The sequence below is a fragment of the Nanorana parkeri genome, unplaced genomic scaffold, assembly GCF_000935625.1.
Source record: "Nanorana parkeri isolate BGI_ZX_2015 unplaced genomic scaffold, ASM93562v1 scaffold521, whole genome shotgun sequence".
Classification (NCBI taxonomy): domain Eukaryota; kingdom Metazoa; phylum Chordata; class Amphibia; order Anura; family Dicroglossidae; genus Nanorana; species Nanorana parkeri.
Genome location: NW_017306789.1, coordinates 462,457 through 487,890, shown reverse-complemented (window position 1 = coordinate 487,890; position 25,434 = coordinate 462,457). Strand labels below are relative to the sequence as shown.

The following is a 25,434-nucleotide window of genomic DNA, read 5'->3' as shown; positions in this document are numbered from 1 at the left end:
GAAAATGTTTGTATGTTAGTGAAACCAACTCTAAAGTAACAAGGTAATAGGGTAAATCAATTCTTGTTATAATATATCTCAATGTACAGTTGATATACAATCGAGTCTGTAATGTAATGTTACTAGAATTACCTTTTTTCATTTTATAGCCAGCTAGAGTCTTCTAAAAGTGTCAAAAGAATGAAAGTTGCTTCTTTCTATACACTATGGGCGTCCAGAACAATTTCAGAAAGGTCACTTCCTGCTCATAGGGTTGGCTCATTGATGTTTCTGAGAATATGGCAATATGACCCTCACACTTATCACTCACTCAGGAAGGGAGTACAAACAATGTGTGATTTTCAATACAGATGGCAGCAGGTAGGACTCTGCAATGATGTCTGATACATTCTTTACAATGCAGGTAACAGACCAGGGAGAATTGTTTTTTAATTACACTTTAATCATAGAAAAGCAATGGTATTGGTACCCTATAAAAAGTGTTGCGTTTTGGGAGAAAAGCTTCCAATAAATAGGTCTTGTACAGACATACATACAGGTATCACACAATGTCATTCATGTCAGCATAGTTCTATGACATCCCTTGGCTTCTATTTTTTTAAGATATCAGGCAACATTTTACAAACAAAAATTCTAGTTCTGCAAACCTACACCATTCCCAATTCCTTCCAACAAAAGTAGGAATGCCAGTTCACCAACAGTGTACCAACAGCTGAAGACCAGGTGGTTCCTCCAGTCTAACAATTTAACCCGTTACAGTTTATCTAAAAACAACTTTATCCAAAAACAAAATGTAATAGGTTGCAGCTTAGCGGTCCTTAGATGTGGCTACATTAGTTTTCTTTTCTTCAGGCGTCCGCCAATAATGGTCCTGGGTAACAACTTATGGTCCTAGGGCAACAACGCTCAGAGTGTTCTGTACCTATAGAGGAGCAGCGTTGTCAAACTAGGGCAGGAAGTGTTAGGACTACAGAACACCTCTATCGCTTATCCTTATAACTAAGGCCTGGTTCACACCTAGGAGTGTTTGAGCAGGTTGAAAAGTGCTTTTAAATGCCCAACACAAGAAATCCCATGATTTTCAGTGGCCCTAATTCACACTGGAGCAGAAAAAGGTACAGGAGCTTCTTTGGGCAGTTAAAAGTGCTTTTTTGCCCCATACACTTAATTGGAAATGGCCAAAAACACGCGACAGAAGCATGTTAAACATTTTCGTGAGCGCTTTTGCGCATTTATACGCGCGTTCTTCCATTGCCCACAATGTTTTATGAGCTGCCTATTAAAACGCGCATACAAATGTACACAACGCACATAAACCCGCAAATAACCGCATGTTAACGTGCGTACAAACGCGCAAAAACTGTGCCGCCTAGGTGTGAACCAGGCCTCAAGGGGGAGGTGTTCTGTAGTTGGCAGGTGGAGGTGTACTGGGCAGGACTGATCACATTGCTTGAGATAAAACTGTGCACAGGGACTTACAACTTCACCGGACTTTTGGTCGGGACCAAGAGGAATTTGACATGTATTGAAAAAATACAACAAACCTCTTTGAATTGTATACAGGTGAAACTCGAATAATTAGAATATCGTGCAAAGTTCATTTATTTCACTAATGCAACTTAAAAGGTGAAACTAATATATGAGATAGACTCATTACATGCAAAGCAAGATAATTCAAGCCGTGATTTGTCATAATTGTGATGATTATGGCTTACAGCTCATGAAAACCCCAAGAACCCCAAATCCACAACCTCAAAAAAGTAGATTATTACATGCAATCAATAAAACAAGGATTGTACATAGAACAATATCGGACCTCTGAAGTACAAGCATGCATATGTACTCAGTACTTGGTTTGGGCCGCTTTTGCAGCACTTACTGCAATTACTTTTGCACGATATTCTAATTATTCGAGTTTCACCTGTATTTAACAGACCAAAAGTGAGCAAATAGAGATGTTTATAGTTAGGTTTTACAAACACTTTAACCTCCCTGGCGGTCTGATTATGTCAGTATTTTTTCTTACATAATCTTCTATTTTTTTACTTTTGAATTTCCCGCTGGTTTCGCCCACCCTCCGACGCCGGCGCTCGCAGGGAAAGAACCCGGAAGACGGATGCCAGCATCGGACAAGGTAAGTGACGCTACAGTGTAATCCCGAGTGCGGCTAAAGGGTTACCGCTTTTGGTACTGAAAATTAACCCCGAGCCACACTCGAGATTACCGCCAGGGAAGTTAATGGTGTTTCTGTAATCAAACATGGCAATTTTCAGGCAAATTCAACCACTTTCAGACACCTTCCAATTGCAAAAACTACCCAAAAAATTAAGCCAAACAACCACCAACACAATGAAAGCATTTTTCGGTATTTACAAACTGTTGGTGGTAGTCTGCATTCATTCATTTGGTAGTTTTACAATTAACACATACAATAGGTGACACCTGTCCTTGCTGCAAGTGGTACTTACAGAGGAGTAAACCCTCCATGACTAGCACTTCCATCTTCACCCAGCCTTCAGCTATCTTGATTGGCCAGGATGACAGAACTCCCATATATGCGGGTTACTTCATCCTGACACAGAATTGTGTAGAGACTACACACTGAGCTGTTTATATGTGGCCCAGTGTACACTTACAGAAAAAAAATGTTGACAGGCAGGTAGAAGCAACTATGACCGAAGTGACATACACAGTCTTTTCTGTCATTAAAAAAGCCTGCATGTGAGCAATTTAACAGACTTCACTTCTGCTTTATTGGCAGGGTTATATTTTGTGGCATATAAATTGATTGGAAATACAATGAGCTGATCTCTCATTCCTATATAATGCTCATAAAAGTTCTACCTTCCAGGATGTTTACACATTACAACATAATCTTACTGCTGAAATACAGTGATCACAGTGCCTACCTTGCCCATAGGATTGTTTGGAGTGTTTACTAGGATTGCTTTTGTCCTAGAATTGAATTTGCTGGCTAGTTCTTCGGGGTCTAAAGCCCAGTCAGCACTTGATAAGGTTCCTTTTCCACTATCTTTCTGAGTATGGAAAGCAAAAATATATAATATTTAAATATATGAACAAGATTATTATATTAATCAATATGAAAAAAAAAACATTCATACATGGATTCTAGTTTTATAAACACTTTTCCATTATTTAAAAACATTACTCCCAAACTAAAATTGCTCCCCTCCACAACCACCCTTGCAGATGAAGGATCCAGTTCTTGTTTTTATCTAAAGGATAAGATAACTTATTGCTTACCTTAAACTGAATTTCCACTTTTGCAGTCAAATTTGAGATCACCTTACTATATGCTTGTTATGCGTTCCCATTCACACAGAATACCGAAACATATTTAAAAAAAAAAAAAATTCTTACCTAGTAGAAGTTTGGTTGCATTACAGATTTTTCTCAGCACCTTCACAGTGATCTGTCCTTATAAAAAGACTTCGGCCTGAAACTTAAGGACCATGTTTCGCTCATTAACATACACTAGAGAAGCCCCTCACAACACCTCCTAACATTACAAAAGCAAGCAAGCAGAGATTTTAACCGTTAAAAAGCCAAGAAGCCCTAACCCTAGTAAAAGCAATTTAAGGTGCAAGAAGCATGTTTTAAATATATTTTTAGCTAATGCTATGTGGATGGAAACATGTAACAAAAACATAAAATAGGTGTTATTCCAATTTAGCTGCAAAAGTGGAAATACACTTTAATACATGGCCCCGTGATCTTTGCCCCTGCTAGTTCCACTTGTGACAATCGGCTCCTCAAAGCCAATCTTGTTTCTGGTCTCTGTCCAATTTTGTCATCACACTATGTACAGTGTAGGACCAGCAACTATGTCGTCAGGATAGTATGTGGTCAATGTTAGGAGATCCCAGCCATGTTCCAGCATTGGAGAGAAGTGAACCAGACAGCTGGCTGTCATGGGACTCTAGGGTAAGGTAAAAAATAGTATTGTGTGTTATCCCGTCACCTTAAAAAACATAAAAATCCCTTCGCTGATCTCCCTGGGTAGTATGAACCCAGTTCTGTGCTCTGAGTGCAGAAGTGACATTAGGGGGTCACATGAAATGTTTTCTGCACTCTGCTATCACATAGGGGGCTTATTAGCCCCCTTGTGAAAGCAGTAAAGAAAAAAAAAATATTACATTATAAAAAAACACAAAAACCGTTTAAAAAAAAGTCCCAGCCCCCACATGCATATGAACACAAAAATGCATCTGATTGCAAAGAAAAGTTTCACCACACATATTAGGTATCACTGCAAACACCGGAGTGAGAGCAAAAATTCTAGGGCCACCATTCACTGTTAACTGGAAATTTATGAGCTGTAGTTTTTTGCTGCTTCACAGGCGCAAGCTATTTTGAGGCTTGACCTAGTTGGTATCTGTTTACTTGATGCAACCAAATCTTTTATGTTTTATCAAAAATTGGGTTTTATCAAAAATTGGGTATTGAGTTTGTGTGCACTAAAATTAACACTTTGCATTTTTTCCTGGCCTAAAATGTACACTTTAACAGGCATAATAAATGAAAAAAAAAAAAAATGCCTCTGACAGCAAAATGGGTTTAATCCAGAAAATCCAGGGTACAAAGAACATTCAGATTGCTAACCCCGACCATTTAATCTTACTGTGAAATTCCTCTTCAAAAAGAACTTAATATCATTCAATTTTATTATATCTTATTAAAAAATGCAGCAGGATTAAGTGTAAGCCTTTGCAGTTTATTATCCTTTTGAGACTGTGGGTGCACCTACTCTGCCTTGGTTAAGCAGTCACCAAGACCAGTATGCGAATCATTTGAAAGCCTAAGGGTTAGTTCACACCAGAAACTGCATCACAACTGCGTGCGTCTGCGCAGTTGCATTGCAATCCGTTGTGACGCATTTGTGAAGCATTTTTTCCCCCTGCATGTCCCTGGATGATGCCACAATCAATTTGGTTTTTTTTTTTTTTGTATGCAGTCCGTTGTGTTTGCACTGCGTTTTGATGCGTTTAGTGCAGTTAGATGCAGGTAAAATAGGACAAGCAGTACTTTTTCTGACTGCACCTGAACGGACTGCAATGGTGTGAATTAGGCACGAGAAAGCCCATAGGAAAGCATTGGGATGTATTTTGACTGCAGCAGTTAAAATAAACAGACTGCATCACAACTGCATATGGTGTGAACAGGCCCTTAAATGTGCCTGCTTCTTCTATCAGGTCACATAGCTACTGAAGCAGTAATTAAATACATTTTATCCGCTATATGAAAGAACTTTAAATGTCTGCATTGGTCAGATCATACGTGAAGTCACTGCATATTATTCGGTCATCTCATAGGCCCGAAACATCCAATACACAGTGTTCAGACACACAAATACGTAATTGTCATGCAAAGACTTCACAGTCTAATTTCCCCCCTGGTCAATGACTGAATTATTAAACATTATGTCAATCCTATGCAAGGCTTGGAGCACTTGTTTTGCCTTGGGCAAATAGTAGCCTAGACTTTGCCACCTGTCAGTTATTTCAAATGCCTTAACTTCATGTTTTGTCTAGGTCAGACACAGACTGACCCACAGCTTCATCTACCATAACAAAAGTCTGAAGTGTTTACTTCACCCTAAACACACAGATGCTGAGCCATTGCCCATTATGGAGAGGCTAGGAGCGCCTGCTTTATTTTGGGCATGCAGATACTGAGACACTGTTCATTTCCTCAAGTCATATCAAAGCCTTGAAACTGCTTTGTCTAGGTCAGCAAGACCCAGAGATGTTCAAAGCACCTATTTTCTCCTACAAAGTACAAATAAGCCAGTAATTGTGGGGATAAGATGAAAAATGAACTCGTTTTGACGCTTTTAGAGCAACGGGATCACTCACTGGTTTCATTATGGATTGTAAGCTTAAAAGTAATAGCAATGTTATCTCTACAGACAACCAATCTGATTTTAACTGTAACTCCCAAAACAGAAGTTTCCTACAAATTGTTCATATTATACTTGCACATCTCAGTGGAATGTGGACAGGTGTGGCCCCAGCCATCCTTATCATGGGATCATAGCAGTCAAAAAAGGGCTCAATAATTATCACCTGCATCAAAACAAACAGAAAAATAAACCAAAGACCGGCATTAAAATAAAGCAGTAGTATTGCTCTCAATACTGGATTATTATCAATGTACAAAAGAAAATTAACTGTACCCTATGAATTAACCCATGCGCATTTGCAGGAGTTGCATTATTCCAGCCCACAGGACCTATTAAATGCTACATTTTAATTCACAAGCTAGCAGGTAGAGCTTTAGGTTTTCGTTGAAAAATTACTGTTTACATAGCTCAGCTGAGAATAACACATAGTGAAGGAGCCACAGCAGTGACTTAAGGTGCCCATACACCTTACGATTATCGGACGAAACTTTTCGTCCGATGATCGAATAGTTGTATGATTTTCGTACGGCAGCCCCATCCTGCCCCGATGATCGCAAGATTAATTTAGCCGTAATTAACTAAAAGCACCTGGACGAAATGCGGTAATTGATTTGCCGTATTTTCGTTAGCGCAAGCGCAGTGTAGATCGTACGACTTTTGACGGACGGAAACGCCAGCAACCTTACGACAATCGTACGATCTAGCAAAGTTTTCAAACATGCTTGACCGTCAAAAGTCGTACGATTGTACAGTACTGTCGGTCGGACACTGCAATGCACACATACGATTATCGGCCGAAAAGTCGATCGCATACGAAAATCGGACGATAATCGTAAGGTGTATGGGCACCTTTATCCTCCTCACCCTTCTATCAGGTTTGAATGCGACAGTGTCTGAGAAGAAATAACTTCCACTGTGCTCCTTTCTAAGAAAAAATATGATCCCTTTTAATCCTTTGCCATGCATTACATTTTTATCCGTAAAACAAAAACGAAAAAAATACAGTGAAGGGAATTTATTAAAACTAGAGCAGACACAATCTGGAGCAGCTATGGCAACCAATCAGCTTCTCTCTTTCATTTTCAAATCTTAACTGAACAAAACTGAAGTGAGAAGCTGATTGGTTGCCATGAGCAACTGCTCCAGTTTTGATAAATTCCCCCATAATATTCTATAGCTCCCCTTTTAAACCACCATTTACATAAACTGATAAACAGTAAGATGATCACACACACACACACACACACACACACACTTTAGGTTCTCTTTAAAGACCAAAATGAAACTCACTTCATCGCCTTCTTCTACAAGCCCCTGGATTGCACAGAAAATGGATCCATATGCCCCCACTGTCACAAGGATGTCTTTGTTTGGATCTATCTTTCTTCCAGTCACTTTGCCATAAACCTGAGAAAGAGCATCTACCAGCGGTGGGTGACCCTAAATAAAGTAGTAAAGATAAGTTGTACAGAATTGGAAATAAATACCAGCTTCTTAAAAGACACTCAATTAAAAGATGACTCTCAATGCGAATACTAAATGCCCCCAGATATCAGTTAGGTTCACCTGAAAATGCACTTTTTTAAAAATGTCTTTTAATATAAATACAAACACAATACATATGTTGATCATTACAAAAACAAGTCCAGAAAAGAAACAGCATGGAACTTAAAAGGATTCTGAGTGGTAGCTTAAACAGCTAAAAACTCCATTTCAGATTTTCTCTCCAGCCCCCACTTCAAGTGAAACCTGTGCTGCCAGCCAAATTATTATATTTTCCAATTTCCTTAAATTAAAAATGATACCATTGCCCTTCATGATAAAGTCTCTTTATTTCTCCTATTGTGATCTGTATATATAACCTAGTTATATTTTCTCAGATCCTCCCTGTTACATAATCACAGATAGTTTCATTGGTTTTGTAAACGTTAAAACAGCAAACTCCCCGTTATCCGGCATCCAGGGGGATTGGTAGATTCCATATAAATGTCGTTTCTGGTTGTTTAGGAGGTACTATTAAAAATAGGTCTAACTAATAATGCCATACCCCATACTATACTATAACATAAGAAGTTGAAATGCAATAATCAGAAGCAAATTAAGACAAATAGGCACACGATTGTTTTCAGGATAATACATGCCGACGATCAGCAGAAGAGCGAGTACACAGGAGATGTTTTTTTCTAGTTAGAGTTCTGGTTAGTTGAATACTGGATAACAGAGAGTTTACTGTACTTTTTTTTTGTTTGTCTTTCTTACTACAATAAAAGTGTGGCCGCCCACTTCCTGACTTCTCACCTAGACGAGGTGAAGTAGTGATCGGCCACCGGCAGCCTCCTGGAATATCCACATTACACATCCCAGGAGGCTGTGGAGATGAATTACTGCACTATTGCAATGCAGTGTACCATCCAAGACCCATTTGTGCATGCGGGAGATCAAGTAGCGCGTTATCAGGGGGCCCGCTGGAACATGAGGAAGAGACAGGCGGCCTCCAATTAAAACGACTGGCAGCACAGAAACAGGACAGCACAAAAAACTTTGGCTGCAAAAAACAACACTGGACTTTTTGGACTAGTAAGTATGCTTTTTTTCATATGAACAAGGACACTTATTAGAGAGGTTGCATTTAGTTTTACATATGTAGAATTAAGTTTCTCTGGAAGCTGTGATATGAAATTACAATAGGCCATCTAACCAAGTTTCAGGGGTCCCTAAGGACTGCAGTACAACCTTTGCTATTTGACAGAATCATACACATCAACTTGTTACGGTGACAGGCCATTAGTAGTAAGTGGAAACCATAATGTGCTCATCCCCACCAATAAGACCTATAGTAAACTGACACATGGTATTTTATGCTCCCACATAACAGTGACTGCTGAAATTAGAGGTTACAAAGGTTGTAAATGTTCTGAAGTTCTATTTAGGTTTAATTATTAATATAGATGTACATGGTGCCTAGCATAGTCCTTTATTAAATCTCTTAATCATTTTTCCAGCAAAAAAACTCTCACCCTAGCTTTCCTTTCTTTCCACCACACGGATTTCACCACCCATTAGCTTTAAGTACTGATAAGGAGTACAAGAGGAGAGCAAAAGAGGTGCTGGGCGATACTATACAATATTTATTCACATAAGCGTTTGTCCTTTTAACTCATCTATAAATTCTAATACTAATTTTCTTTGTCTCCTTCTACACCAAGCGACATATAATAATTTACAAGATATTGTCAGAAAAAAGAATTTACTCACAAAGCCTCGTGTGTACTGATTCAGTCTGTCCACAGTTAATGCTTGAGCGAGACCTTCTTTGACGTAAGATGGAGGTGATATGTCTGGAAATCCCTGGCCAAGATTGACTACCAAGGGATCCGCAGCAAGGGCTGTAAACTCAACCCTGTAGAGAAGCACACAAGTTTTACCCAGGTAAAAGAAAGCAGACAAACAATCAAAGTTTGAAGGATAAATGCAACTACATTTAAAAATTGCTTTGTAGAAAAAATGGTAACACCTAAATCACCTCATCTCCTTCTATCCGGTGTTGTACCCCATAGACTCATGTTCTATGATCCAGCAACAGTGCTCTTGCATATTGAATGACGCCCAGCATCATCCAAACCACTTCTTGTGACATATCATCTACACACCCCTGTAATTAATGAAGGTGGCGGTGGTTTCTGTTATCATCACTACTCCCTAGGCTCACAATACGACTGCGCAGAACAGTGTAGTCATGTGACTGGTCTGAAGAATGCAGGATGTAAAAGGTTAAAAGGAGAATTATGAGGTGAGTGCTTTTCACTCCGCCTCATTATCTGAGCCGACCTGTGACAATGAGACTGTCACAGGTCGGCTCAATAGATCGGGAAGTGAGCGAACACATACCGGCGTTTGCTCACTTCTCGATCCTGTCACTGCAGAGAGCCGTGATAGGGGAGGGACTGGATTCCCCCTCCCCGATCCTGCAGCGCTGACTGGCGGAACTGAATCTTGTCCATGTGCCAGGACAAGAACCTAAAAGGGACATTTAGGGGTGGGAAAAAGGCTCAATTTTGCCTTTATTCCTGCATTAATGATTTATTCAGTAAAAGTAGTGCAATGATGACCATTCACAGTAGCCCACAGCATTCAAATGTCATTTTACTGAAGTCAGATCACTTGGTTTATAATGAGTTACTAAACTTGACATTTTTTGTTTGAAAAAACCTGTTTAAGAAGCGACAGAAAACATGGATATATACTAGGAAATTTGATCATACTACAGGTGAAACTCGAATAATTAGAATATTGTGCAAAAGTTCATTTATTTCACTAATGCAACTTAAAAGGTGAAACTAATATAGGAGATAGACTCATTACATGCAAAGCAAGATAGTTCAAGCCGTGATTTGTCATAATTGTGATGATTATGGCTTATAGCTCATGAAAACCCCAAATCCACAATCTCAGAAAATTTGAATATTGTGAAAAGGTGCAATATTGTAGGCTCAAAGTGTCCCACTCTAATCGGCTAATTAAGCCATAACACCTGCAAAGGGTTCCACTTCCTGAGCCTTTAAATGGTCTCTCAGTCTGGTTCAGTAGGAATCACAATCATGGGAAAGACTGCTGACCTGACAGTTGTGCAGAAAACCAACATTGACACTCTCCATAAGGAGGGAAAGCCTCAAAAGGTAATTGCAAAAGAAGTTGGATGTTCCCAAAGTGCTGCATCAAAGCACATTAATAGAAAGTTATGTGGAAGGGAAAAGTGTGGAAGAAAAAGGTGCACAAGCAGCAGGGATGACCGCAGCCTGGAGAGGGTTGTCAGGAAAAGGCCATTCAAAAGTGTTGGGGACTTTCACAAGGAGTGGACTGAGGCTGGAGTCAGTGCATCAAGAGCCACCACACACAGACGGATCCTGGACATGGGCTTCAAATGTCGTATTCCTCTTGTCAAGCCACTCCTGAACAACAAACAACGTCAGAAGCGTCTTACCTGGGCTAAAGAAAAACAGACCTGGTCTGTTGCTCAGTGGTCCAAAGTCCTCTTTTCTGATGAGAGCAAATTTTGCATCTCATTTGGAAACCAATGACCCAGAGTATGGAGGAAGAATGGAGAGGCGCACACTAATGTCAAAAATTGAGTCTTTGTTTTTTTTCAATTAAAGGATTTTATCTAAAAGTCTGGACTTTTTACTAACTATTTGATTTAACACTTTAGTGAATGGGTAGAGGTACAAGTACCTCTTACTCCGATGCAAATAAGCCCCCTTGCCCGCAGACCCCCACAACCACCGGGTCAGGGTTGTGAGGAAGAGGCCCTTGTCCCCATCGGCATGGGGACACCCTCCCAATGCCAAGGGCACGTGGCCTGGTAAGGCGCCCGGAGGGGGGGCGCTCGATCGTCCCCCCCCCCTTTCCTGCCCTGCCGGGCGAGGGCTCGGATCAAGGGTCTGGTAGGACTGTTAGGGGGGACCCCACGTTTTTTCCCCCATTTTTGGGGGCTGGGGTTCCCCCTTAAAATTCCTACCAGACCTAAAGGGTCTAGTAGGGATTTTAGGGGGAACCCCCACGCACTTTTTTTTTGTTTGGGGGAGGGGAGGGTCCCTCCTAACATTCCTACCCGACCTAAAGGGTCTGGTATGAATTGGGGGGGAACCTCACGCTTTTTTTTTTTCATCTTCTGCAGACTGTAAAAAAAAATAAAAAAAACATTTTTTTTTCTAATGTCACTTTGCTGCTAATGAAATTTTGTCCAATAAACAAAATTTCGACCGGACTACCGCTAACGAATTTCGGGAAAATCTGGAATTCGGATTCGTTTGCATTCGTTTTAGCTGTAATTCAGAATTCGGATGCATCCGAATCTCCGAATTTCCGAAAATTCGTCCGAATTTCGATTCGGAACGAAACGAATCGCACATGTCTATTAAGTATGTTACACTAATGTTAGTCTTATTTGACAAACAGAAATATCATTTGAATGTGTCCCTTGCAGGACAATTATCATGTTTTAGAAACCACTGCTTTACATCACGGTCAATGATCAATGTGAATGGCAGTTTACTACACCTTAGAAGTACTCTGCATAGTATTTTACTGTTGTACCCTATAGAGCCATAAGTATAAAGTCATCTGTTTTAAGATATTGCTTGCTGTGCCAACAGTTGTATTGTGATCTTATCTGTTACTCCGAGGTCAGACTATTTGATGTTATATTCTGACCCACCCAATGTCTTTTTACTTTCCTCTGCCAATACAAAGGACATATTGATGTCTTGTGATCTTTTCCATTCATCATGCACGTTAGAAACTGCTGCCTTCAAAAAGGTACAACGCTGTTGGCAATGCACAGACCTGTCCTCCTGCCACTGGTAATGGTTTTACTAACTAAAAGGTATAGAAAAAACATTTCTGTTGCATGTGTCTGCTTCCATATAAAAACTGCAGAAGGTGCTCCTACTCAAGATACTTTTTCAGGGGAAGTTAGTGTATTTGTTATTAAAGGACCTCTGAACCCCAAAACAAACATGCATTAGTTTTCCTTAGGAGGACAGCACTCATTCACCCATCTCTATCAGGGTACCAGAAACAAGACAGACCCACAGACTCCTATTGTTCACAACAAAGAGGAGCATGGTGCTGTAGTCCATAGAGATAGCTGGGAATAATGCCAACTGATAACAAGCAGAGTGCACAGAAAGTTATCAGCGCACAAGATTTCTGATGGGATCAACAGGGATTTTGCAAACAGATACAACATAATTATTTCAATTGTATTTTTAAAAGACCAAAATGGACCAAAAAAAGAGAAGTTCATTGTTAGGGTTTAGATATCCTTTAAGCAAAGGTGTAAGAAGATGCGAATTACACACCAGGGACTCATTTGTTATTGGTATTTGCCCTTCCAGCTCTGCTAGTTATAAACACCACAGACAGACCATCAGTACTGATTTATTGTTTGAGAGATATGAAATGTACGTCAGTGTATTTTGCATTGCATGGAGATTTTATCCTTGATTACAGGAAATGTTTACTGAAAATAATATGGTCAATAGTACCATTTCTGACTGCCTCCTGAAGGCACCAGATTTCTGGCTTCATTTCTTGGAGACACTGACCCAGAACAAGTATGTGGAATGGAAGAGTGAAGACAGAGTTTCCAGTATGCATACATGTGTCTGGTCACTGACTCCATGTACTAAAGCCATTGAATCAGCAGGATGCCCAGGAATTAGTATTTTCACCAAGGAAGGCTAACAATGGCAGCCTTCACACATCATCGGTACAGGTTTCCTTTAAGATTTAAGACTGTATTGAATGAATCTAGGGGGAAGGTATTTTTTTTATTTTAGACTTGGGAATAGTAAATACTTCTGTTATGGCAGTCTGTGTCGCCAATGGAGAGGTTTTCTATCCCTTTCTGAAATCTCTGCAATGTTGAAACCCAAAGACACAACAATAAAACCCCATATAAGTTAATCCTTCCTCAATTTGGTCAAACTGAAATGTATTATTATTATTCTCCACTACATGTGTGGGTAACTGGTTCCACAGGTCTACTAGACTTTATCTACATCACCTAGCTTCAGGTATGCCTGTCTACTGCAGCAAAACTCCCACATATACACCGCTCCACCACAACAACCATTCATGATGGTGGAAGGAACATAGGGCACCCACCTCATCCTCCCACCTTCTATAAGCACAACGTCTGGGAGGAAGATTTAGCCGCACACTGATGAGGTCACTTGCTTAAAAATAAAAAATAAACTATTCAGGCTCTATGTGTGCCCTGGGCAGGACTAAGTGTCACATGTACAACCTGAATAAGGTTTATTTTAACGTAAGCAATGTCATTGGCGTGCGGCTGAATTTGCTTCCTGTCTATTTATTCTTTTTGCCCCTGGAAAATATGATCCTATTAAAAGTAATGTTCTATAGGAAAAGTACCAATAACTTAAGTTGTTGCTTTTTTAATCTCATTGTTCATACAGATAAATGACCCCAGGCTACTCTATGTCTGCCTATTAGAAACAGGACCAGACAGTATACGAGTAAAGCTCACCCGATTTATATCTTATTCCCAAGTGTCGACAGTATTACCAAACACTAGTCAACCCAAGCCACCTTAATGTAGCCACTTAAAGAAGCTATGCAAAATCTGTACCTGGAAATGTTGCCACTTACTTAAAAGGTGGAAAATAAAAGACAGCTGCAGAGTTTGTTGTTAGGTGGGATATATAAACTCTATAAATTATTTCAACGCAGCTCCTTCTCCTTCTAAGACTAGTTGGAGGTTTTTCATCACAGGTAAAGTGATATCCCTGTACATTACGAAGAAGCTAGAGAAGTCTGAAAATTTAAATAGGGCTTCCACTAAATATGTAACTGCTGAATGACGTTTATTATTGTTGTAAGCTTCTTCTTAATGGTGTATTTTCAGAAATCGTATAACGGCACCCAACAGACCTTGTAAGGCAGTCTGGAATGAAGACATGTTTCAATGTACCGAAAGATCTGCTCAAAGGCCACAGTAATGAGCAGCCATCAAATTCTTCAATTAAGTTTTTAAAAGAAATGACCAAATTCATGATTCACAGTGACCACTTACCATACATTGCCATCAATTCCCTGGATCCGTTTAGTATTTTTGTGCACTGAAGACATAATCTGAAAGTGAAAAATTAGACAGAAAATATTACTGGGCTTAACATATTCATGACAATTCTTCTTATTGCTGCAACTTTGGAAAATACTTCAGACAAGCAGAGCAACTTGTACAGTACAAGGCAGGAATTGTTTTACAGTATCTGACAGGCTAAGCAATCATTTAAAAGAGCATGGAGCTTTACAAACACAAACTAGCAACCAAGCATTTTGATGGCCAAATCTGACATATACTAGTGTTCGAGTTCCCTTTTTGAAATGAAAAAAGAAATAAATGAACAAAAAAAAACATGAGTTTATACATAAATAAACGCCAGAGGATGCTGCAACGGCAATTTCCACTTATTTGCTTAGGCTGTAAAAGCCATGGACCATATTATAGCTGTGTCCTACATTTTGTTAAGACAAGATGACATTTTTAAGGATTTGCAACGCGTTTTAAATCTGAGCATGTTTTTTTTTTAAATCTTTAACGCAGTTTTGGCTACGGTGAGCACATATTTGTGTATATTTAGATTAAAATAAACAACACATAATAGTAAAATCAGTTCTTTCCCTACAGCATTGCTGCCAATGTTTGGATGAGGCTCTTCCAATTATTATAAATAGGGCATGACGAACTCTAAAAACAACAACAAAAATATCTGCAAGCAACGATAAACAATGTTAAATGTTCACGTGCTCATTGAGGATGCAAGTGTACTTCCAAAAATAACCTTCCATTATATTCCAGCAACAACGTCATGCCAGAATCAATTAAGCATCAAGTATATCGGAATGTACGAGACAATACGTACTCCTGCAGTGGAAAACCTGAGGAAGCGAGAGGAATGAACTGTCTTCAGCAATTGAGCGCCATTCCCAAGGCGGCAGACAGAACGAAATGCAATCAACATGCCTACAGAACAGGTCAATAAAAGAGGCACACAATTAGAAAAATGGTGTAATTAAGGTGCGGCCATATCAACAGTGACACGATATAAGGCTGGAAAAATTACTGTACGATTAGAAGCCAAATAAAATGATCGCTGTACCTGTAAAACACACCAGTTCTGTTAATATACACTCACCGGCCACTTTGTTAGGTACACCTTGCTAGTACCGGGTTGGAGCCCCTTTTGCATTCAGAACTCCCTTAATTAGAGCTGCAGCTAACGATTATTTTCAAAATCGATTAGTTAGCCGATTATTAAGTTCGATTAATCGGTTAATCGGATAAAAAATAAAATAAATTTTAAAAAATGGCTCCGGTGATGGGACTTCTAGTTTGTATTGAGATTTTTTCAACTTTTTCAATAATCAATTATAATCGATTATGTCGATTAGTTGTTGCAGCCCTACCCTTAATCCTTCGTGGCATAGATTCCAACAAGGTGTTGGAAATATTCCTCTGAAATTTTGGTCTATATTGACATGATAGCATCACGGGTCCAAAGTGTGCCAAGAAAATTTCCCCCACACCATTACAACCAGCCTCCATCCATGCTTTCATGTTGTTTACGCCAAATTCTGACCCTAGCAGCTGAAATCGAGACTCATCAGACCAGGCAACATTTTTCCAGTCTTCTATTGTCCAATTTTGGTGAGCCCGTGCGATTTGTAGCCTCCTTATCTTCTTCTTAGCTGACAGGAGTGGCACCCGGGTCTGGTCTTCTGCTGGCTGCTGTAGACCATCTAATTCAAGGTTCGACGTGTTGTGCGTTCAGAGATGGTATTCTGCATACCTTGGTTGTAACGAGTGGTTATTTGAGTTACTGTTGCCTTTCTATCATGTCGAACCAGTCTGCCCATGCTCCTCTGACCTCAACAAGGCATTTTCGTCCATAAAACTGCGCTCACTGGATATTTTCTTTTTTTCGGACCATTTTCTATAAACCCGAGAGATGGTTGTGCGTGAAAATCCCAGTAGATCAGCAGTTTTTTTTAAATACTCAGACCAGCTCGTCTGGCACCAACAACCATGCCATGTTTAAAAGTCACTTAAATCCCCTTTCTTCCCCATTTTGATGTTCAGTTTGAACTTCAGCAAGTCGTCTTCACCACGTCTAGGTGCCTAAATGTACTGAGTTGCTGCCATGTGATTGGCTGATTAGCAATTTGTGTTACCAAGCAATTGAACAGGTCTACCTAATAAAGTGGCCGGTGAGTGTATATGGGAACACCAAGCAACTTAGCAAACATGAATTCTTCTCCCTCCCTTCACTTGTGCTTTGAAAGTTGTAATTACAGCCTTAGACCACTGTTGCATATGCATTCAACTTGTCAGTAGTCTGCATTGTACACAGTGGAAAGCAACAAGACTGCAGGTCATGACTAAGAACTCATGTAATCACAAACTGTTAACTCTCCATGCCATAAGCTAAGCTCTGCTCATTACCCAATCCATGTGACTGTCACAGACTCACCCGGCGCACCCCCCGTTCCAGCGGCGCGCCGTCTCCTTGGTGACGTCACGCCGGGCTCCTCCCACTGACCGCGACTCCTCCTCAAATTCACAGGTGAGTCACTCACTCGGCGTTCTATTGTTGTGGAACGTCGAGCAAGGACCCTGTGCACCTCACTGACCTCAAACAGCCTGTCTAAGGATCTCCTGACCGCACACTGACATCCAGGGACACGGCAGCATTGGTTACCGCTGAAGCTGGCTCAAACCCTCTCCCACCTACTGGAGCTAGCCCCGCTAGAGAACCAACACCAGAACCACAAGTACACTGGCGAATCTTCCTCATACCTTAGTTGCTACTTCAGCTAAATTGAGTGGAAATCTCTATTTCAAAGGGAACTGTACCTGCTACTATAATTATCCGCTGTTGTCACTACTGTAGAGGAGACTGTAGAGGAGACTGTAACTAGTATCAAGCTCATATCAGAACCGCAAGTACACTGGGGTCTCTCCTCCATACCTTAGTTGCTCCTTTAGCTAAATTGTGTGGAAACTCTCTCTGTTGTGTGGGAAACTTTTCATGCAGGCTACAAATATAAGTTACTGTCACTGTGGCATAAGAGACTGTATCTAGTATCTAAATCACATTCACCTGCATACTGCAATCGCATTGTAATTGCCTGTCCTGACACATAGGTTAAGGGAATCCTTACTTTCCTGACCTCTAACATTAGTGTCTATGATACAGGGAGTTCTGGGAGCACTAGTGACTGCCTCTGCTGTAGTGAACCTATACGGAAAACTACAAATCCCATCACACTGTCACATTCTAAAAATACTGCCATCCTACCTAGCAACCGCCCAGATATACACAAATTAGGCCGGGGTATATGATGTGTACCACTTCCCTACTGCACTGAGGGAACCGTCCACTGATCCACCCCTTTAAAAGATTAACTGGACCCAGTTCCGCAACTGCGATCCAGAACACATTACTTCTTGAAGGTCCCTGACAGTGACTCCAGAAAGCAGTCTGCACATCTAGATGAATGTCAGATGCCTAATATCAGGAGAACAAGCTCTCTACCCTTGCCTTGCTGTTCCTACCCACCTAGCTTTGTCTTCAGATTCTCTAGTAGCCGACCCCTCACCTAGAAAACAATTCTTCAAATTGCTGCCTGCCCTGTCCTAAAAATGTTTCTGGATTATGCTTTGTCTGCTGCCTGCCCAGACCACCCCCAGCCTCTGGACTTTTTTTTTAACCCATCAGCAGTACTTTAGCCCACGCCTGATATTCCTGAAGACTACAGGTACTTTTTTCTTTTACTTTCACTCACTCCCTTTTGCCACTAAGCCAGAAACTACACTAAGCCAGAAACTACAAACTGTGTACCAAGACCTGAGGACAACCAAGTACCAGTAGGCCCGCTTGCCTTAAGGGAATAGGAACTGCTCTAGGTGAAGAAACACTGGACAGCTATGGTTTATGACATCTGGATGCGTCAGGGCAAGCAATATACCTTCCTTTTTCTTTGTCCAGTTCTGCAGTTATGTTGCTTTCTACAGTGTACAGTGCAGGCTACAGACAGGTTTTGTAAACAAAGCAAAACATGTAAACAAAGCAATATATACAATAGCCTGCTATTACAGTGCTACAAAACACAGGGAAAGAAAAGGCCGAGGTAATATTTTTCAAAATTTCTTGCAGTACCTGCATATGTTAAAATAGCGAATTGGGGGAATTTATCAAAACTGGAGCAGGCAAAAATCGGGAGCGGTTGCCCATGGCAACCAATCAGCTTCTCTCTTTAGTTTGTACTGGTAAGGTTTGAAAATGAAAGTGAGAAGCTGATTGGTTGCCATGCACAGCTGCTCCACATTTTGTCTGCTCCAGTTTTGATAAATTCCTGCCACTGTGTTTTGATATACACATCTATTTATCCCTGAAGGAACCGCCTGCCAACATTAGGCACTAACTGCTATTTGTAGGCACATTGGCTACTCTCTTCTTCTTCGTTTGCAATTTGTCCAGCCTTGAAATAATGTACATTTCAAACTGAGGCAACAACTCATTTTTTAACTATGCTGGATAACAATTAAAATTGATTTTTCTATAGAACCAACATATTATGTAAATTAACTACTAAAAGCGGATCAACAGATTGGAAAACATGCAAAAGTAACATTGCAATAAAGCCCAAAGTCCATTCCAGAAAGAAGCAAGGACTGAGAGAGGCATGTCTATAGAGCAATTTGGCAGCAGTCACAATAAAGCATCCTGAAGAAGAAGCCGACAGTATATGAAAGGGTTGCTGCAAATCTTGGAAACAAACTGACCCTATAGTATACTTAGTCAATCAGATTTGGGAAAATTAGGCAGTGGTTGAACCCACTGGAAATAGGAAATCTCAGATTTATAAATACCAATAAAGAGATGGGATTAAAAAGGAGCATACATCAATCAGCCACATAAGGTAAGTGTCCTACATAGAACCCAAGTCATAAAATCACCAAGGCACTCCACAAGTATAATAAACATAAAAATGTATTAGAAATATTTCACTTTCCTTTGCAAGCTGGAAATCAGACATTATTTTTAAAAACTGTCTTTAAAAAATTCAGTTTTTTGCAACCGTGATAGCAGTACATTGTTATTATTCAGAACTTTCCAGAATTACCATCCCACTCTTCAGTAAACTGTTTGCTTTCACATTTTTACTTATTAAAAACCTAAGTGCAGAAGGCAAATACTGGTACAAGTGTCTCCAGAAGAAATACATTATTGTAAGGTCATCTTGTCCAGAACAGTAGGAATAGCGTTCATGTTTCAGCCTAAAAAGCTAGGACTAAGGCCACTTTAGGCTAAAACGCATAAGCATTTCTCTTATTTGGACAAGGCGACATTTCAATAACTTGCTGCTAGAGGAGACACTTGTCTCCTTTTTGCCATCATTGGAGTCCTGAGAAGGATGGACAATATAATCAGTGAACAATGATGGATGAGTGCAAGGGCGACATATGAAATGGAGAAGTGTATCTATGATTTAGTGACAAACCAACCCCAAGGGGGTTATTTTGGCCCAGCCAACGCACCAAAATGCCCATACCATGCATTGTGGAAAAAAATAAAACGCGTCCGATTTTAACAGAATTGTGATGTGTTGGAGTTCATTTTAAAAAGGCACACCAACACTCATACATTGCCAAGGCAAACGCACATGCTACGCAGCACCGGCAAATAAATAAAGCCGCTGCATTTTTGGATGCACATGGAGCATATTCGAAATGAATCAGAATGTTTAATGCAACATGCAAAAATGTGCACACGTGTGAATGGACTCTTGGTTTTTAACCGCAGGCGATGCCCAACATTCATATACAAGTCAAACTCAATACAGTGTAATTACCGAGAGAAGAATTCTAGAATGTATTCACCCTCAAGGTGACACTAGATGGTGAAGAGTGATTATTTGTTCCTGGTAATATGATGTCAGTGAATGTTGTGGATTTATAAACTGCCCACACCAAGATTCTTCTGTCACATGCAGGAATGGTTACACAACCACAGTTACTTGAGCAGGATGAAGGACTAAAATGAAAAGCACACTAACTCTGAAAGGGCCTTTTATGCAAGCGTGTACTATATTAAAGCAAAATTAGGTGGAGGTGTTGTCTACAGAAACCAATCCCATTTCAGCCATTTTTCAGCCTCAGAACAGCAAATAAAAACAAAGCCTCTGATTGAGTTACAAAACATATAACTGGAATCCTACCCTCCTTTCTGTTGTCATTAATTGGGAGGGAAAGACTATTTCTCAAATGAAAAGCTGCAAAGCTGTGTCAAAGAATTCGATGGTCAGCAACACAGCAAAAAGTGAGCCTCTATTCCTAGGAGCGAGGACCAATAAACACCTGCCAGTACAGGGGTGGCCAAATGAATATGCAATTCAGAAGCCAATCTGTCTAACATGGGAGACAGCAGGACCTTTTTTTTTTTTTTTAAAGCTAGCTCCATTGACAACAACTGAAGAAAACTTTAAATGTTAAGCACCAGCTATATTTTTCAAAGAACATTGTCTACATGTCTCCTAGGATTTGTCCAGCCTTATGATAGTAAATTGCTCTACTTTATCACAAACAAACCACATGGGACCTGACTGGCCTCCAGCTACAGCTGTCTACATAAGGGTGAAGGAGGCCAACAATCAGCTAGCATTACAAAACCTGTGAAGGAACTGTCCAAATGGGCAAGTGCTTCCTTAGGCTCTGTTCACACCTAGGCGTATCAAATATGTGCGCTTGTTGCGCGTTTCGCGACGCATGTTTTTACCCCGATTCGCGGTTAAAAAAACGTGCGACAAACGCGCGTTTCCGAGGGCTACTTGGCTGTATCCCAATGGAAACGCGCTACAAAAACGCTGCAAAAGAAGCTCATGTACCTTTTCAGGCGTGGGCCGTTTTGTAGCGCGTTCAGACGGGCTGAAATACGGCAAGGTGTGAACCATACCCATAGAAAACAATGGGATTTTCATGTTTCAGCGTTTTGTAGAGCATTCGTAGAGCGTAAATCACACCCGGACCTGAGTTGTATATTCTGGAGCTCATGAAGGGTTAAATGCTTCTTGAGTCTACAGGAGGTTTCAAGTAGAGAGATAGCCCTTTCCTCGCTCCCCCGATAGTTGGCTCTCTTCTCCGCTCCAGGAATGTGCAATGCAGAACTGCTGGTCCTGCATTGTACTTGCTGATGTCAGAGAGGGAAAGGCAACACGATTGGCAAAGAGGAATAGCTTTATAAGATCTGTTTCACAGCAGGGAAGAAGCATGCAGGAATGAGGAAAGGATTGTTCAGCTTTACAATTGACCTTAAGGCCCCATTCACACACGAATCGGCCTGCACGTACAGCTCCGTGCTGCGTGCGGGGCCGTACCAAGTAGCTGCCGGGACGGACAGGTGCTGCGTGTGATTAGTGCACAGCCCCCGTCCTTCTCTATGGGGCTACGCAGCCGTATGCCGCCCTACGCTCACCTCATTTGCAGGTCCGTAGGGGTGCAGGTTTTCTGGCCGGGACGCATACAGGATCCATTCCGGCGGCGTATGAATACGCTCACCCGCACCCCTACGGACCTGCAAATGAGGTGAGCGTAGGGCGGCGTACGGCCGCTTAGCCCAATAGAGAAGGACAGGGGCTGCGTTCTAATCACACGTAGCACCTTTCCTTCCCGGCAGCTACTTGGTACGGCCCCGCACGCAGTACGGAGCTGTACGTGCAGGCCGATTCGTGTGTGAATGGGGCCTTAGACTGAATTATCATTTCACCGTTGTTCTGCAGGTGGGGGGAGGGGGTTTTGAGTGATGTCGTATGGGAGACTGGCTTAAGTTCCAAACATCGAAACTTATATTTATGATTTTACCTGCCAAGGATTTTTTTTATTTTGGTCAGCAACACTTTCTGGTTTAACCCCTTCATGACTGAGGCCTTTTTTTCATTTTTTGTACCCATGTTATATTCCACATTTTAGGCTGGAAAATTACTTAAAAACCCCCAACATTATATATTTTCTGAATGCCAAGAATTTTAAACAGCCCCGATGCTGGCGACGTACACTGTACGTCGTCAGTCACGAAGGGGTTAAGATTACTTCCTCCTGGGTCAGCTCTTCACTGGACAGGTGTGATGATACTGAATCACAATCCAGTGAGTAGGCTGGGAGCAGAGAGATGGCACAGGAAGCTGAATTACTTCATTAAAAGGAGAACTATGAGTGGAGTGATTTTCACTCATCCTCATAGTTCTAGCCGACCTGTGACAATGAGACTGTCACAGGTCGGCTCAGTAGATCGGGAGGTGAGCAAACACATACCAGCGCTCGCTCACTTCTCGATCCTGTCACTGCAGAGAGCCGTGACAGGGGAGGGTCTGGATTCCCCCCACCCCGCTCCGATCCTCCAGCGCTGACTGGCAGAACGTGCCATTGTAATCTGAATTTCGCTCTCAAAATTCAAGCACTCTTTGGTCAGCGCAGTCATCCGACGGAGAAGCTCTTCTTGGCAATGCTAAATACGGTTATGGTTACATTTTTTTTCTTTTTTTTGTATCAGGACAAGTAGATTTTCATGAGGGACAAGTAGATCAGGCCCCCGCTTTAGTCCTTGGACAAGTAGTTGTTTTTTAAATTTCCACACCCCTGGACCATATGTAATTCAACTGGGTATTTACCCGAAGTTTCACTGTAGGCCTCATACACACACAGGCGTTTGGGGGTGTAATTCCATGACCAGGATATACTGCTTCAGTGTACTGCCATCCTTAACAATGAATACTTGTAGGAGGCTGTGTAAAAGGATTATGTGACTAGCGGTGTAAACCAACATACAGCCACCTATAGCCGTTCATTACTTTGGGTGGCTGCACACTGCAGCTGTGTATCCTGGGCATAGAAAAACACCTGTAATGTACGTATGGGTGTACAATCCTGCATGCAGACAGTCTGTACCCAAGGGCATATGGCTTTGCACATGTGCACGTTTATACAAATAGCAGCGTAAGCCCACATACAACACTTACAGCCAATGATTATTATGGGCACTTTGGGCCTGTTCACAGGAGTTTCAGGTCCTGATCAGGTCCGGATCTACAGACGCGGTGCTATGTGTTTTGCCGCGTTTTTGATGCGTTCCAGTAATGGGACTGCTGTAGTGGGACTGCCAGTATGTAAACTGCAGTGCAGTGCGTTTGACGCGTTTTGCGTTTCCGGACCGTACAAAATGTGACATGCAGTATTTTTCTGTCGTAACCTGAACGGACTGCGCACGTGAGAACTGTAGCCCATAAAACACATAGGGATACATTGGGATGCATTTTTAGTGCGTACGGATCAGGTCAGCACAGAAAACGGACGTCGTGTGAACAGGCCCTAAAGGCTGCAGCCGTACATCTTGTATAGCTGTATATTTATGGCCCCTGTGTGTGTGTGAGCCTAGCCTCCTGATGTAAAGCAAGCCACCTTCCCCTTCCCACATGTTCAACCCCGTTCCAAATCTCAGAGCTGCACAGGAAAGCATCAGAAAAGCATTTGTACATATTACTCTTACCATTGTCTTGTAGTCAAATCTTCTGACCAACCCTCCGTACAAACAACTTTATAGGAGGCAAAATATGCTTGCATCAGCAATAGGGTAATAAAGGTTACTAAAATCTACACAACCTTGTGTACCTTGTGTACTCATCCAAGTTCAGCCAGACTGCATGGAAATCTCTTTTACTCATGACGTTCACATACTTGTAATACAAGACTACCGAATCTAACTTAGGGCTATTCTACCATGAAACCAGACATCTGAGATTCACATGATCTCTATATACCAACTGCGCATACAACAATCATTAACAGAGCTCACATAAGAAGAACACAAAACTGTTAACAGAAGAAATATTTCCAGCTATAACTTAGGACTTTGAAACTGCTGAAGACAACCGGCCCAACAGCAAAGGTGAGCCCTCCTCCATGCGGGTGAGGATTTTCAGTGGCAATCGCTGGTTTGAAGCACATCTTGTGTATTGTTTATCACAAGCACCGAGTCGTTTATAGAAGATTTCAATATTTTGTAGACAAATGTATCGCAGACTTTCATTTTATTTCTTCATATAGATTCTGCATTTTACATGAATGTTAAACACTGAATAATATTTTGTTATTGTTTGTTAGGCTGGGTTCACACCTGGGCATTTTCGGGGCTGATCGAAGCGCTATAAAACGCTCTGGAAGTGAAATCCTATTAATCCCTATGGGCATGGTTCCCCCCTGGGCATATTTCAGTGCGATTTGTCGCGCTGAAAAACGTCCTATGCGCGAAAAAGTACTTGAGCTTATTTTTCGTGCGTGGGGGCCAATTGCAGGGCGTATCCATTGTTGTTCCCGAGTGTGGCTCGGGGTTAACAAAGGGGTACCCCCGGAGCCACACTCGGGAATACAGCGTAGGTCTTACCTTGTTCGTGATCCCCGCTGTGTCCTCTGGCCGCTGCCGTCTTCCGGGTTACGTCCCTTGCGCAGGGGAGGGCGATACTGGGCGGGAAGTTTAAAACGTTTAACAAACGAAAAAAGATAGAGAGAAAAAAGGGGGGGGGGGAATCATACCGCCAGGGAGGTTAAAAAACGAGCGTCGAACGCACGTTTCAGTGAAAAAAAAAACGTGTTTAGAAACGTGCTGAAAAAACGAGCATTAAACGCTCGTATTTGGAACGCCCAGGTGTGAACCCAGGCTTAGGAAAGAGCACAGCGTTTTATATGCATTTTTCACGTTGAACATTGACTCATTTCAGTGCTTGCAGCTTCTTTTACTATTTAGTTAATATAGGAGTGCGGAACTTTAAAGTGACACTAAACTCAGGAACTACATTTTTAAAATACATTCAAGTACCTTAAAAAGGAGAACTATGGGGTTAGGGCTTTTCCCCATAGTTCTCCGAAGGGT

At 41.3% G+C, this 25,434-nt stretch overlaps 1 protein-coding gene across 4 annotated transcripts in view; it reads right to left on the bottom strand.

Annotated features, from left to right (window-relative positions):
• KYAT3 (kynurenine aminotransferase 3) overlaps nt 1-25,434 on the bottom strand; it is a 38,899-nt gene that overhangs the window by 11,714 nt on the left and 1,751 nt on the right. The window contains exons 1-7 of one of the 4 annotated variants that reach the window (XM_018561389.1): nt 24,055-24,089; nt 15,376-15,476; nt 14,523-14,581; nt 9,179-9,323; nt 7,214-7,363; nt 6,000-6,086; nt 2,910-3,035 (exon numbers count right to left, since the gene is read on the bottom strand). In XM_018561389.1, coding sequence (XP_018416891.1) covers nt 2,910-3,035; nt 6,000-6,086; nt 7,214-7,363; nt 9,179-9,323; nt 14,523-14,581; nt 15,376-15,474 — 666 coding nt within the window. In that variant the 5' untranslated portion in view covers nt 15,475-15,476; nt 24,055-24,089. Of the gene's footprint in view, nt 1-2,909; nt 3,036-5,999; nt 6,087-7,213; nt 7,364-9,178; nt 9,324-14,522; nt 14,582-15,375; nt 15,477-24,054; nt 24,090-25,434 lie in introns of those variants that run through there. The other 3 variants (XM_018561388.1, XM_018561390.1, XM_018561391.1) reach the window with 3 other exon arrangements.